The sequence below is a fragment of the Merops nubicus genome, unplaced genomic scaffold, assembly GCF_000691845.1.
Source record: "Merops nubicus isolate BGI_N331 unplaced genomic scaffold, ASM69184v1 scaffold7998, whole genome shotgun sequence".
In the NCBI taxonomy this organism is placed as follows: domain Eukaryota; kingdom Metazoa; phylum Chordata; class Aves; order Coraciiformes; family Meropidae; genus Merops; species Merops nubicus.
This window is the reverse complement of record NW_008623594.1, coordinates 48794-63246: the sequence shown is the minus strand read 5'-3', so window position 1 is coordinate 63246 and position 14453 is coordinate 48794. Positions and strand designations below refer to the sequence as shown.

Here is a 14453-nt window from a genome sequence, read left to right as displayed (position 1 = left end):
AGATTAAGTCACTTCTCACAGGTATCTTTAGAAATAACTCATAGGCTGCCAAAGCTCGGCAGACCATGGACTAAAAATAAGAGCCTTGGAAGAGCCACTGGCTTCTGAACTGAGAAACATCCTGCTAACTTCTTTTAATGTAGTATAACTAAGAGAGTGTTTCCTCTATCAGCTCTTAAATACCAGGAACGTTTTAGTTCCTTTTGTGGGGAGCTCTGACATTGGTTTTTGTTGGAGGGGCTTCCCATACCTATGCACAGGCACCCACCACAGCACTCAGCACTCTGAAGCGGGGCAACGCCAGAAGCAGAGACGTGCACCATAACCAAGGAGTAACGGAGAAATGACAAAGTGCATCAGGCAGCTAGCTCTCTTTACCCCAAGTGACCAGCATGTGTGAGGAATTTATTCAACTGACCACCTCACATAGAGCTATTCAAATAAAGTAGCCACTGAGCAAGTCACATTCAATGCAGTTAACAGCAATTAATTTGCATGTGGAAAATATCTTTACGTGTACACGTTAGTAACTGTAAGTACAGGCTAAGAGAGTTCTTAGCTGGGTCCTGCACTTGGGTCACAGCAACCCCAGGCAACGGTACAGGCTTGGGGAGGAGTGGCTGGAAAGCTACCTGGTGGAAAAGGACTTGGAGGTGTTGGTGGACAGCTGGCTGAACACGAGCCAGCAGTGTGCCCAGGTGGCCAAGAAGGCCAACAGCACCCTGGCCTGTATCAGAAGCAGTATGACCAGCAGTGTGACCAGCAGGAGTAGGGAGGTGATCATGCCCCTGTACTCAGCACTCATGAGACCGCACCTTGAGTACTGTGTCCAGTTTTGGGCACCACAGGATACGAAGGACATGGAGGTGCTGGAGTGGATCCAGAGAGGGTTAACGAGGCTGGTGAGAGGGCTGGAAAACATGCCTTATGAGGACTGGGTGAGGGAACTGGGGTTGTTAAGTCTGGAGGAGACTGAGAGGTAACCTTATTGCTCTCTACAACTACCTAAAAGGAGGTTGTAGTGAGGCTGGTGTTGGTCTCTTCTCCAAAATTACTGATGATAGGATGAGAGGAATAGGCCTTAAGTTGTGCCAGGGGAGGTTTCAACTGGATATTAGGAAGAATTTCTTTACTGAGAGAGTGGTTAGGCACTGGAACGGGCTGCCCAGGGAGATGGTGGAGTCATCATCACTGGAAGTGTTCAAAAAACAAGTAGATGTAGCACTTGAGGCTATGGTCTAGTGGATAGGGAGATGCTGGGATCAAGACTGGACTTCATGATCCTAGACTTGATGGTCCTTTCCAACCGTAGTGATTCTATGATTCTTTTCCAGGATTAGAGAGTTAAAGCCCTGGTGCCCTGCAACTAATAAAAACAGGTGGCAAAGTAACAGTGGTGGTCTTAGATGAACCATGACAATTTCAGAGCACTGGGAAAAACCTTAAGAACTAGATTCACCTCTTCTGCAAAACCATGGACTTCACTGGAGCTGTAACAGGAACCAGTGTAACCCTAAGTCACTAAAACATTTTGGTCTTTCATTGAGATATATGTAAATATATCAATTATAAATAATTGAGATAAATGTAAAACTCCAATACTTCATTTAGCTAAAGGGGATTCTCTTAAATAGAAATCATTTATGGTTAGGCTGGAGGAATTTTTTCACGTAGTATCTCATATAAAACACATAGAAAGTAAAATCTTTATGTTTTAAAACTTTAGTGTCATATGGACATAGGACTGGGTCACCATGTGCAGATATATCACGATCCTTCCACCACCCAGCTCCTCCCACTGACGTGCAGTACAGCACCTCGCTGCTGCTGTGATTAGAAATCTGCTAATTTCCAGTCTACTTTTACTACAAGCCAGTTGAAACCAGTCAACACTTTTCTTGTTAAAGAGAAACTCCTCCTCTCAACTGTGTTATCTCCTCTGCCTACACAGGGCTGTAGCATGTCGCAGTTGTCACACCAGCAGTATGAACCTGACATGGTCTTGTCTTCTCTTTTAGGCCAGGCTCCTCCTTCTGAGCTTCTCAGTCACTCCTGTATATGCTAATTTGAACTGTAATTATTTTTCTTTATCTAACAGGACCTGAATCATACATGGAGTTCTCTTCAAGCCATTGTAGAAGAGTGCTGACACTCTTCTGCTTCTTCATACTTGTGCACCCTGAGCATGTTTTGTCACCTCTCTGCCTTTCTTTGTTGTGTGACATCTATGTGAAACTGACTCAGACTTGTGTCTTCCACTGGAAATTATTAGGGGACACAGCAGAATCACAGTGTACACCCTAGCGCGTCCTCCATCGTATCTCTGAACTCCTATGCAAAACGTCTGGGGTGAAATTTCTTCATGAGTAATATTCAGTGTCAAGACTCATGAAGTCACACCGGTGACCCACTTCTAATACTCTCCAACTTGTGCCGTGACAACATCACGACGCCACTGAAGTCTGGAGAGCTAAATCAGAGGTGGGGAAATGGTGTCAGACATTTCAGGACCAGTCATAATTTAAAAACACACTGTGCTTCTTCATGGGTGTTAAGCAAATGATGGTGAAAACCCCTCTGTGTGTTAGTACCTTCCCATCGAGTGACTGCTGTCCTGTGCCCGGGGCACACTGTCACCCTTCCCAGCCAGAGACACTGGGCAGGCAGTGCCGAGGTGGTGGGTGACGCCAGCCCTGGCCTCAGGCACACGTCTCCCTTCTGTGGGCAGCAAAGCCACCGCCATGCCCTAAGGTAGCTGCACTGTCACGGCTGTATGGCTGTGAGGAAATTACAGTGGGGGTGGAAGCCAGCCAGTGAGATTTTGTGGTAAAATAAAATAAACTTTCCAGTGAGGTATGAATTTTCTACGTCCCTTGGTTTCCTGCTGTGGGAGCCATGCCGCATGAGAAAACCCTGCTTTTTGACAGACTGCGTTCATGGTTTCTTGGTGGAAAACACATGGCCCGAGGCAGTCCAGTCCCAAATTCTTGGTGAGGGGAGGTGAGAGGAAGCAAGGCTGCACGAGGTGCAGGACAGAGGAAAGAGGATGATGAACGTATGAGCTGCCGGAGAGGAGTGGACAGCAATGAGACTGTGAACAATGTGACAACTCAAGTAATTTTTCAACAATAACCTGCTGTCTAGGAGCCACATCACCCTTTCCCAATTTCCTGCCTGCAAGAGCAGAAGAAAGGTCCTGATAAAGCCCTGAACGAAGCTATGGTTATGAAGCATTTGGGTATGACACCCTCAGTGGCAGTGAACAATGGCACGCTGAAGCATCTTAAAACTTTGCCACCATACTCGTTAGGGTTTACCACTGGTGAGGAAGGCCGGCGTGAGCATGTCCATCCTTCAGTGATTCACAGCCCACCCTCGCACAAAAACCACACCCAGAGCCATGCCAGGGCAGGCACCAACATCTGTGCCATGCTCCCCTTTGCCACTTTAGTGGACCTTGGAGGTCATCCTCGCCACGCAGGATGGAGGGGGCTCATGTTTATGGCGGGGGCACGGCGACATACTGTACCTCTTCTGGCAAGCTGACCACCAGGTCATTTTCCGTCTGTCCTACCAAGGCCTGCAAGAAGTACTCGCTGCAGGCAGCCAGCACAGCCCGGTGGGCGCGGAACTCCTTCCCCTCCACGATCAGTGTCACGTCACAGAGAATGTCCTGCTTCCGCTGGTCATTTAAGCAGAGGAGAATATTGGTACAGTGAACCGTTGACTCATACACATACATGGGGGAGTCAGTCTTCTCATCCACAGACATGCCGTTCACACCCTGCAGGACAGAAAGGAGGAAGAAAACACAAACAAGGTGGTGAGGAACAACCCAACTGCTGGGTGAACGTGGTGTGGCAGAATGCTGCCTGATTTCTGGGTACCCTGGGACCATGGCCAAGCAGTCATAGATCTGAGAAATTTGCTCAGGAAAGCAACTTTGGGAAAGGTGTTTGTTGCCACCGCCTTTCATTCTGCCACGCTTTGATTACCTCCTACCCGCAACTTACCCTCTCAAAGTCAAAATAGGGCTCAGATGGGCTGCAAAGTGCTTTCCTTCAACCACCTATTATGCATCTTTGATTTTAAGTTTAGTAGAGGTAATAACATGGGGACACGGGAAATTTTAGAAGATTTTGGCAGAAGAAGCAAGAGTGACTTGCTGGGCTTTGTGTTTGCTTCTGTTATTTTCAGATTAAGGGAAAAAACCCTCAAGACCCCAGCCTATTCTCCAGCAGATGGGCAGCACTGCGAGTTTACACTGAAGACCTCGGCTCAAGTAAAAGGCAAGGTGGAACCATACCTGACAAAGACAAGCCACTAACTACAGCAACTTCATTTCTCAATCAGAATTGGAGTGATTTTAAGCCGTAAGGGGAAGAGAAAGATGTTTAGTGGCTTCAGAAGAAATCTGTTTCTAAAGCAACATGTCTTCACCAGTGCTTTAATGCCATTTACAAAAAAGCGCAGTTTCTGAATTCCAGACCCACAGATCAAAGAAATTCCCTTGATCTGTCTGGATGTCCAGCCCTGGGCAGCAGGGAAGCACATGGGTGCTGGGCCTGTTCCTGTTTGGAGGTAAGTCTCTGACTCCTGAGAGCACAGAAGAGGTTGGAAGGATGCAAGACACTTATCACACCTGCCTGAGCTAGGAAGGTCTCTGCCTGATGTTCTGCTGTTTCTGACAGACGTAGAACTGGCAACACCTCTGAACACAGGGACAGGACTTGCGGTGGCGATGGTGGTGGGGATCAGCTTCCCCAGCACTGCATGAACCCCCTTTGCACTTGAATACGTTGAAGTAATTCTTTTACTCAAAACTTTCTGCTCAGCACCAGAGTGAATCCTCTGTGCATTACACTTCCACTTCAGTTTCTCTGAGGAGAAACGTGTAAAAGCCTGTGCTGTGCCTGCAGGCACTAGGTACCCCCAAACAACCCCAACAGGCTTGTTTTACAGCTTACGTGGGAAAACGGACTATGGGTATGTATTATTCTACCTGCTGCTGAAAGGAAAGTCATACAACTGCACAAACTTTTAAGTATTTTATGAAATGTTTTTCTTTATTGCCAACAACAACCTCCTTCTGAGAGGTAAGATGTAGAGGCATACAGGGCTAAGGGCAACAGACGGCAGGATTTTGACACAATAACGCTGCACTGGAAATATCTGACCACTGTCATAAGTAGAAGCAAAATTCCTCTGTTCGTTTTTCATGTGGATCTTTGCACCATTTTCCTTTGCTAGGACAAGACAAAGGTACATGAGTAGACACAATGTGACTTCAAACTCCTCTTTATCTTGTTGTGAGTTCAGACCAGCTTTTAAACATTTACTGGATTTCTAAATGATAACTGTCCCACCTTTACAGGGGTATTTTTAAGTCAGTGGCTATGATGACTTTTTCTATAAAATAGGCATTTTTTTCCAGCATTACAAAAACTATAATATTACTGGAAGTCTTAATGGGATGCTTACAGCTTCTCTTTTACTGGTATTTTCAATATTTACTGCTGACTCATGCTACACTTCTGAGTACCCAGCTGAAATGTCTACATGAACAGAAAGAAAAACAATCAACCAAGCCAGATTAGCCCTTCACTGAGTTTTTATCTAGAGAGAAGATAACATAGCTGCTTATTGATCTGCATACGTGCAGGGGAGTGAGGCGCTTTGGGGGTTTTTATGTTGCCAGTTGGATTTCTTAACCAGAAGAAAAGGATTTTTTTTCCCCTCCTCATAAACTGAGATTAACGAGAAGAATTGACAGCAATCATTCTATTAGCACTCCAGTAAGGTAAAAGGGAAAATGATACTTAGCTCATCTCACTCATAGCTTTCTGTGTAACTGAACTCTGATGCTAACGACAGGGTTATAATCATGTTCTAAGTGGTCACTCTTGCGTGCTATGGTTTACAAGAACAATCTAGTGGGAAAAGTTGAGAGTTGCAGATGACAATGCGAAGGGGGAAATGTTGACTTTTTTTCTTTTTTTTTTCCCAGGCATGTCTTATGCCTGTAATGTCTCAGATGATGAAAAAATGTACAAGAAACCTGAAACCTGGCAGGTAATGAACAGAACATCACTTATATCTTCAGTACCTTTTAAAAAAAAACAAAACACAAAACCCACTGTTTGCCTGAAATTGCAATCCTTTTTTACAGTAATAGTGCAATTTGTGTGAATCAAACCCTGAACTGCTTGGTTACTAATTAGTAATCTCCCACCTTTTAACTACAGCTCTCATCGAGTGTATTTTTTTAAAAAATTAATCTCATGCCCTGCGAAGTGCTGAAAGCACCACGGTGTTTCCCCGACAGCGAGCGCTCCTGCCTCCTGCGCTAGGAACCCTGACTGAGGCAGCACTGAGATGCTGGGGCCATCAGTCACACCGTTCCCCCCAGCAGATCCCTAGCTGTGCTCCCGGGAAGGACCTCCACCCGGCCGCCTCCGTGGCTGGGCCTTCCCAGGGCTACTGTTGAGGCTCCAGGGGCTTCCTGAACGTGGACCCGCGCGGTGACGCTTCCTGCAGCTGCCAGGAGCCGGCCTGGATGCGCGGCCTGGAGGCTGCACCCTCAGCCCCACACCGGCTTCCCCTGGCCCTGCCCCCAGTCCCTCCAGGAAGCCCCCCAAGCCCTTTACTGCACACAGGGAAGCTGGGACTGGGCTGCAGCTCAGGACCACCCATTCATCAGCTTTTAATGTTTCAACACAAGCAATTTATGGTCTTCCCTTTTCCAAGGCCGTCCATCGACCGAATGACCTCCAGGCACGAGGTGTTTCCTCTCCAAGAGGGCTTTATCCTGTGGGACAGGAGCGAGACGGTGAAACTCCACTGGGAAGTTGATTGTTCGTTTTCACAGGGAAAGGGCTTAGAGTGCAAAGATGAAAGATCACTGCAGGGCTTTGGCATGTAGTGGCAAGAACACTAGCGGAATTCAATTTTTTTGCTTTTTTTGTCTCCTCAGAAGAGAAAAGCAGGGATTGGGTATTAACTCTCAACTCTGAGGCAAGCCGGGCTGGAAATCTTTTATACAGTGTTAATTCAAACCGCATAATTTTTTGCTGAATTCAGTATTATGCTGAGTTTGCAGAACCATCTTCATGGAAATCATTGCTACACACTTGGTATTTCTTCAAACTGAAGAGAGAATGTCTTAGTAAGCCGTTCTCTGGCTCAAAAGAACATGCTGTGCATTTGTTTGCATATAGGTCACCATACTGCCAGAAAAAGCCTCGTCGAAACAAAAGTTTCCAGAAACTGGCACCAATTGTTGTGGGCAAGGAAAGCACCAGTGAAACCTTGCCAAAAAAAGTTGCTTGTAAAGGCCAGGAACTGCAGTGAAGTGAACTGGAACGTTGCTTACACAGTCCTTCCATAGCAATGGGCAGGAGATCCCACCAAACCCTGGTGCATGGGCAGCACGGAGGAGGCACATGAAACCTCAGGAGACTAAAAAAGTTCCTCATGGAAGATCTGAATCACTCTGATTTGCAGCATGATTGTCTCTATTGGCTGGTGATCACCCAAAACTATCCAGGAACTTAGAAACACACTACCCTGAGGTGCTACCAAGAATACATTAACCTAGCATAAAAATACCCAGCTCCTGTCTCACAAGACTAGAGGGCAGGCAAAATGGTGTCTGGTTTTAAAGGGAAACATTAGGAGAGAGAAAATCTTACAAGACAGACCAAAAAGTCCTGCATCAGAACTGGGTTAATTACGTGAAAACATGAATCTTGCTCGTGGCAGAGCTACAGAGCACTTAAACAGGCAAATTATCATCGTGACAGAGCAGCATGGCTTCTACAAAGGCAAGTCATGTCTCTGATGGGCTCTATTAGAATTCCTGAAGCGTGTCAAATTAGCAGTGAGGAACACTGGTATGTGTAATTAGTGTTGACTTTCAGAAATCCTTTGACAAAACCTTTACAAAAGGCTGCTAGAAAAGCTCAGTTGTCAGAAGGTGAGAAGTTGCATCGGACTGGAAATCACTGAGGTTAAATTATATTGCAGGGGCAATTTTCCGCAGGTTAACAGCGAAATTCCTCTAGAAACAAAACAGCAGCAGTACTGGCTCACACCTGTGTATGGTCATGCCATGCAACATGCCTGAGCTACTCCAATCTCTGAAGTTAAGCAGGGTTGGACACAGTACGTGGATGGGAGGCTGCCTGGGCACACCTGGGTCCTAACAGTAGCCTGCCAGTCCTATAGTGAAGTCATCAAGGAGACGGAGCCAGACACTGGGAGCAATTTGGAACAACAGAGGTTTAGATGGGACATAAGGAAAAACTGAGGAACAGGTTGCCTGGAGAGGCTGTCATCTCCATCCTTGGTGGTTTTCAAGACCAGACTGGATAAAGTGCTTAGCAATCTGCTCTGATCTCTGAGCTGACCTCCTTTGAGCAGGAGGTTGCACTAGGAACCTCCTCAGTTCGTTTCCAGCATGAATTATCTGATGATCCTGCATCGATTAGTGACCTAGAAGACCATAGACCATGACAGGGAGACCGAAATTGATACAATGAGTTCAAACATCAAGGTAATAAGGCTTGTTGGGAATTTAAAAAAGACTCAACACAAAAAAGAATTAAGACACTAACTAACAAGATGACACACTAAATCCAAGTTGCTCTGTTACACACAAGTGACAATTAGAAGAAAAAAAAGTTAAAGAATGGTTGAGGTTGAAGAGGAACTCAGATACTGCCTAATCCATCCTCCCTGCTCAAAGCAGGATGATCTAGAGAAGGCTGCTCAATGCTGTCTGCAGTAGGATTTTGAGTCTCTTCAAAGGTGGAGACCCCACACCATTTCTGGACAACCTGTTGCAGTGGTTGACCACTGTCAGAGTAAGCCAGGAACTCACTGACCTGGCATCTCAATTGCAACTTGGAGTCTCTCTTGAAAAAGACTGGGGACAGACAGATTGTCATTGCCTAGAGATGGAGTTTAGAGACAGAAAAATAGTTTAATATGGAGATATGTTTTCTAGTTATTTCTGGTGTAGCACACTGTTGTGCAGTGTCTGTATCTGATTAGTGATGTTGAAATTGTGAGGGAAGAAATCCTCAGGAGAACAATGAAAAAGCTTATGGGCAAGGAAGGAGAAAAACCCCTCTTCAACACGTATGATCAATTCAATAAACACTACATAAATAACACAAAATCAAAAGGCCAAAGCAGCACTGCTATTTTTTATTTCTAGTGTTGCAAACAGGAGAGGACACCCAAGTAAAAGAAGCAAGACAAACGCAGAATTTGTAAAAAGAAGAGTTGTGATTCCTGACCACAGAAACAAACTGAAACCGCACCCTGTACTCATAGGAAAATGCTTGTTTTGTTTTTCCTGAGAGATTTCACAGTTACTGCAATAAATTATATGGACAACTGACCACTACTGCATGTTACTGGGCAAAGAACTCACTGGATTTGTAAAAGGATTAGTCACTCCTAATAAAAATATCCAGGGCCACTTTACTCAGAGTACAAGTTTACACAGGGTGAACATTCACACACTCCAGGATGCTGGCCAACAACAAACTGCCTGGGCAGAGGAACGTGCCTGTATCATCCATCTTTCTTGACCTACTAACCACTGTCTCAGAAACAAAGTATTTGATGGTTGTCAACATAGATGAAACCCCAAACCTATCACCTCCACATATGCCTCCTAGACCCTTTGCCTCCTCTACCCCCAGCTGCAGGGGATGGCAGTGGGCACTCTGCCCTGTGCTCCCCTCTCCTCAACAGGCACTGAAGTTGCATGGGACCGAGCTGTTGAGGGCAAGTAGCAGAAAACACCTGTCCAAAAACTATGTGTGTTGGGTGTCACTGACACCAGGGGCTCCTGCTCCCACTTACTCCAGCGGCGCAGTGGGTTTAGGACAATGAGGAGCCATTAGGTGCTAAAGCTCAACTCATAAAAGGTGCACAGACTGCAGCAGAAGCATCTTCACGGCGTCTCCACAGCAAAACACCAGTGAGGAAGGGAATGGGGGGAAAAAAGGGGCCTAAAGGCATCATCTCATCCCATGAAAACAAATCTCACTTGTATCCCAGGAGGTGTAAGCGGGACATCAGACCTACAACAGCACACAGAGGACTCCCAACAACTTCACGGTAAAGGCCTGAACAGGTTTATTGGTATGTCTTCATTATGCCTGTAATGGAAATTTTTAATATGGAAGCCACAAGGTAACACTGTGTGATTTCTCATTTAGGAATCACAGCACCTGACCTGGTGTAAAGTGAACCACAGGTCTGGCCTGGAAGCATAAGCTGGAGCTCGCCTTGTATCCTGCTATACAAGGTGGCTCCTGGCTTTCTCCTGATTGTGTAAAGAGAGGATCAATACCCAGCTGGGGCTATTTTTAGTTCCAGTTCATGTTCTTCCAATCAGCTCCACTAACAGTAAAAATAGACACTTAGGAATAACCTGAAGTGGTCAGCTTGGACAGATCTAAGGCTTTTTTGGTCTGAGGCAGCTGAAGAGTCTGCACCTCAGATCTGCACGTAAATGTCTGGGAGTATTTCTGTTTATCAGGATGCAGAGAGTGTGGAAAAAATGCTCTTTTGTTCTGAGATTTTCTATTAACTTTTTTTTCCCCTAACAATTTAGCAAAAGGGACTAGGGGAAAAAAATGGGGAGAATGATGACAAAATAATGAAAAAGTTGAGAGGAACTTGTACTTCTGACAAATGGCAGCAAAAGCACATCAGACTTGACAGTTTTTAAGGATAAATATGCACTGTTTTTAAGTGGCAAGTGGGAGTAAAATAATTTTCTAGGCTTCCTTCCTCATCTCCTAATATTTTTTCTATGTAAAGACTTGTTCTGTGTAATCAACGCTCCGGTTTTAAAGAAATTTATCAATAACTGACACTTCAGAGCTCCTAAATTGACCATCCTTCTAATTGGTTATTACGATCTCTCAATTATAGCTATAACAACAAAGGATATGATTATATTGTCACTGCTTTCCTTTAGAAAGAAACTATTGAAAGGCCTAATGATGAATTCACCGTTTCTGAGAGCTCACTGTAATGACAGAAGAGTATATACAAAGGTCTCTTCAGTGAGCCCATTATTCAATTAATACATGCTGAATACCAAGCAGTCATAGTCATATGAAATTCTCAAGAACTGTGTGAATTTTTAACCAATTAATTATCAATTACAACATCATAAAACACCAGCACAAAAATAGAAATAACGAAATTTAATTATACATTATTCTTCTTAGTTGCTGCAAATACTATACAAGACTGATTTTGATTAATAATTCATATAGCAATAAAGTATCAAGAAAGATAATTATACTGTGCCACAATTCTCAAACTGATTTCTGTAATTACAGATTACAGCAGTGTTAGCAATTTAAAAAGGTTAGGGAGCACTGGTAATTTGCTATGTCATCCTCAGCAATATTAATGTCTTCTTCTCTGAGCACCCCAGATAATTGAAAATAGACTAGCAGGCTGCCAGGCTACACGGGCTTGCCTCCTGCCAAACATACTGTGGGTGCCAGGGCCATTAGCAAGAACGTCTTCAGAAATGAGCTTTTCACATTGTTTAAGTAACTTCTGCTGTAAAGCGGAAGATACATGGATGAGTGGAGAGATACCGTAGAGCACTCTCGGCCAGACATGCTCTGCTGCTGATAGTGATGGCTCATGCTTCTGGCTCTACTGCCTCAGAGCAAGACCTTCATTTGACCATGAGTGGGAAGGAGGACAGCCCACAGAAACCCAAGACAGGATTTAACATTGGGACCTCTAGAGAGGCAGGTCTGGTTGAGCATGCAGCAGGGCTCTGAAGGCATTTGGTAGCAGCTCCTAAAGGTAAGAATTCACGTTGCTGAGGAGGTCACATGGCTCCAACACGTCAAGTGTTCACAGCGCAGGGAGCACTGTCTGAATTGCTAAATAACTGCATACGGTCCAAGGGCCACAAACTAGTTCCTGATGAGCTACACCACAGGCAGTAAGAAGCAGCCTGGGCTGCCTGCAGAGCTCGGCCACGAGCCCTGTGTCTCTGTGGCAAGCTTCACATGCTTTTGAAGTACAGACAAGAGTATTCTTCTCTTTTTTCATTTCTTAGCTTGAACTGACAGCAACAGGGAGGTGTCCTCCAGACCGTGGAATGGCTTCTTCTGCACAGCCAGCATGTCCCCACAGCACAAAGGCTTTGATGTAGGAAGTCAGTCTTATGGCAAAGGTCGCTTACTGGTTTGCTGTACTAGACCTAGCCCTCATTGCCCAATGGGACAGACACTAAGGGGAAGAAAACAAAAAGAGACTCTGATCCTGCAGACCTTTAAACAGAATTGCTGAATACACCTTTTGTCTGTAGCACATTGGTTACTTAAAATGATTTTGCTATTGGCAGATTGTAGACACAAACAGAAATGTACTACAGCTTCATTTCTGCAAGGGATCTTGGGTTTTGTTTGGTTGGTTGGCGTTTGGTTTGGCTTTTTAAAAATTAGTGTCAGTATACCCAGTCTCCGTGATTAATGTTTACTTAAACCCCAGGTGTCTACTCTAAAGAAATGGCACTTCAGGTTGTTCAGAGATTGGTACTGTAAAGATGGAGGGATTCCCAGTGGAGGCTGCTTTGAAGGCTCCAAATAGATTTATGTTCCACATACAGATAAAACCTATTTCTTGACTTCAGAGAGTTGTATTGCTATTGTTTTTTGAGTGAGTAAACCAGCTAAACAAGGTAACGATAGCTTGTAGTCTTTAGGGACTTTAGTTAACATGCAAATGATGTTTACACATGGTACATGAATTGACATACACATTCTAGGCAGGCCTACTAGGCAAAGTATACACATGCACCTTTTTATGACTCAGGAAAAATTATATAATTACAGTACTAATTGTCCTACACTCAGTAAGTCAAGCTTAGTTGAACATGCATTTTCAACGTCCTTCAAGTATAATTCAAGAAGCCTCAAGGAGAGAGTCACAGTAGATGGGGTGAAGAAAAACACAGACCAGGTGGGAGAACAGAAAGAACAACAGAAGAACTGTCCTCTATCCTTATTTCTCAGAAGCCACTCAACTGATGTATCTGTACATGGAAACTGAGAAACTCAGAACAACTCTTCCCCTATAAAGTCTGTCTCTTCTCATGGCTTTCACATTGCTCTTTACAGTAGCTGGCCATGGTGAAGGAAGGGCACAGGAACCAAGTCTGCTACTCAAAATAGCTTATTCAAAGCAGAATGGGGAATGCCCAACACTGAAACAGTGCCAGGAAACCACCAAGCAAAACAAACAACATCTTATGTTTTTCTGAAGTGGTTGGCAGCTTTGGGACCTTGGGGAGAAGACACAACCTTTTGTGTTATTCTTGGATAAACTGGATTGCCAGATTAAAGAATCAGTGAGAGAAAAATGAACTACTGGTTTATTATTTTTTTTTTTAATCTTGCCCTCCAGCTTGGTGAGCTCTCTGAAAAGGTTAAAGGTCTCCACACAGAGGATGGAAATTCTGGCAAAGGCCCAGCAGATTTAGGTCCTGCCTTCTTTGCTTCAAGGGAGTATTTTGGGGCTTTGGTTGAGAGGATACAGTCAAATGGCTCTCCTCTCAATAATCTGCGTGTACATCTGTGGGTGCACATGCACATGTATGCATGTATAGTTTGCATTACGATGCCATCTGAAATGACAAAACTGCTGAGGCATAAAGGGTTGGTCAAGTATTCAGTCCTCTTGCCAGTATGACAATACTTCAGGATGGTAAAGACTGTGTCTCTCTGAAACCTCTTTTACCAATATGACTATGAGAACAAAGGCCAGACTGATGTTGACCCAATACCAGCAGTGTCCAGAAGCTACGAATTATGAACAGCAGCACTATTCTGCTCCTTTTAGCAGCTTTTTAATGTGAAAGATTATGCCAACAAGTTATCTGAATAAGAGCCATTAATTTCCCTGATTTTATTCTCAAGAAAGCCCAGCCTTTAAAAACCCCAGTAGAATTCAGTGCTGAAGCTCCGGACTTGAAATTTTCACTTGCTACCAAATGAGCATTGTTTCTTATTTTTTTCCCAGAGGAAAACAGAAAAGTTCTCTCTCACAATTGTGTCTCCTGATTAATTTTCTCTCCACTTCTCCGTTGTACTAATTGCTTTTCCAGCTTATTTGCAGAACTGGTGGAAGAAGTTCTGTCTGCATGGGAGGCTATGGCCAAAACCACTACTAACATTCTCAACTACTCAAGCTGTAGAGGTTGCAAAATTGACAAAAGCAAATTTTCTCCTGTCATACTACATAGTTGTTATGGGAAAAATCTGCTCTCTCTTTTTTTTTTCCCCCTAAAATGCAAACTCCTCATCTTTGCTGCAAGTTAGCAGGTGTTCAGAATATCCTTCATGTTGCCTTGGGACACAAACTGGCATGTCCTTTGGAACATGTCTGTTCTGATA

At 44.4% G+C, this 14453-nt stretch overlaps 1 protein-coding gene across 1 annotated transcript in view; it reads right to left on the bottom strand.

The window, feature by feature from the left end:
- The window catches only part of BACH2 (BTB and CNC homology 1, basic leucine zipper transcription factor 2), a 102941-nt gene that overhangs the window by 43547 nt on the left and 44941 nt on the right, over window positions 1-14453 (bottom strand). Inside the window, exon 3 of the mRNA XM_008945119.1 lies at window positions 3530-3784. Coding sequence (XP_008943367.1) covers window positions 3530-3772 — 243 coding nt within the window. The 5' untranslated portion in view covers window positions 3773-3784. The remainder of the gene's footprint in view (window positions 1-3529; window positions 3785-14453) is intronic.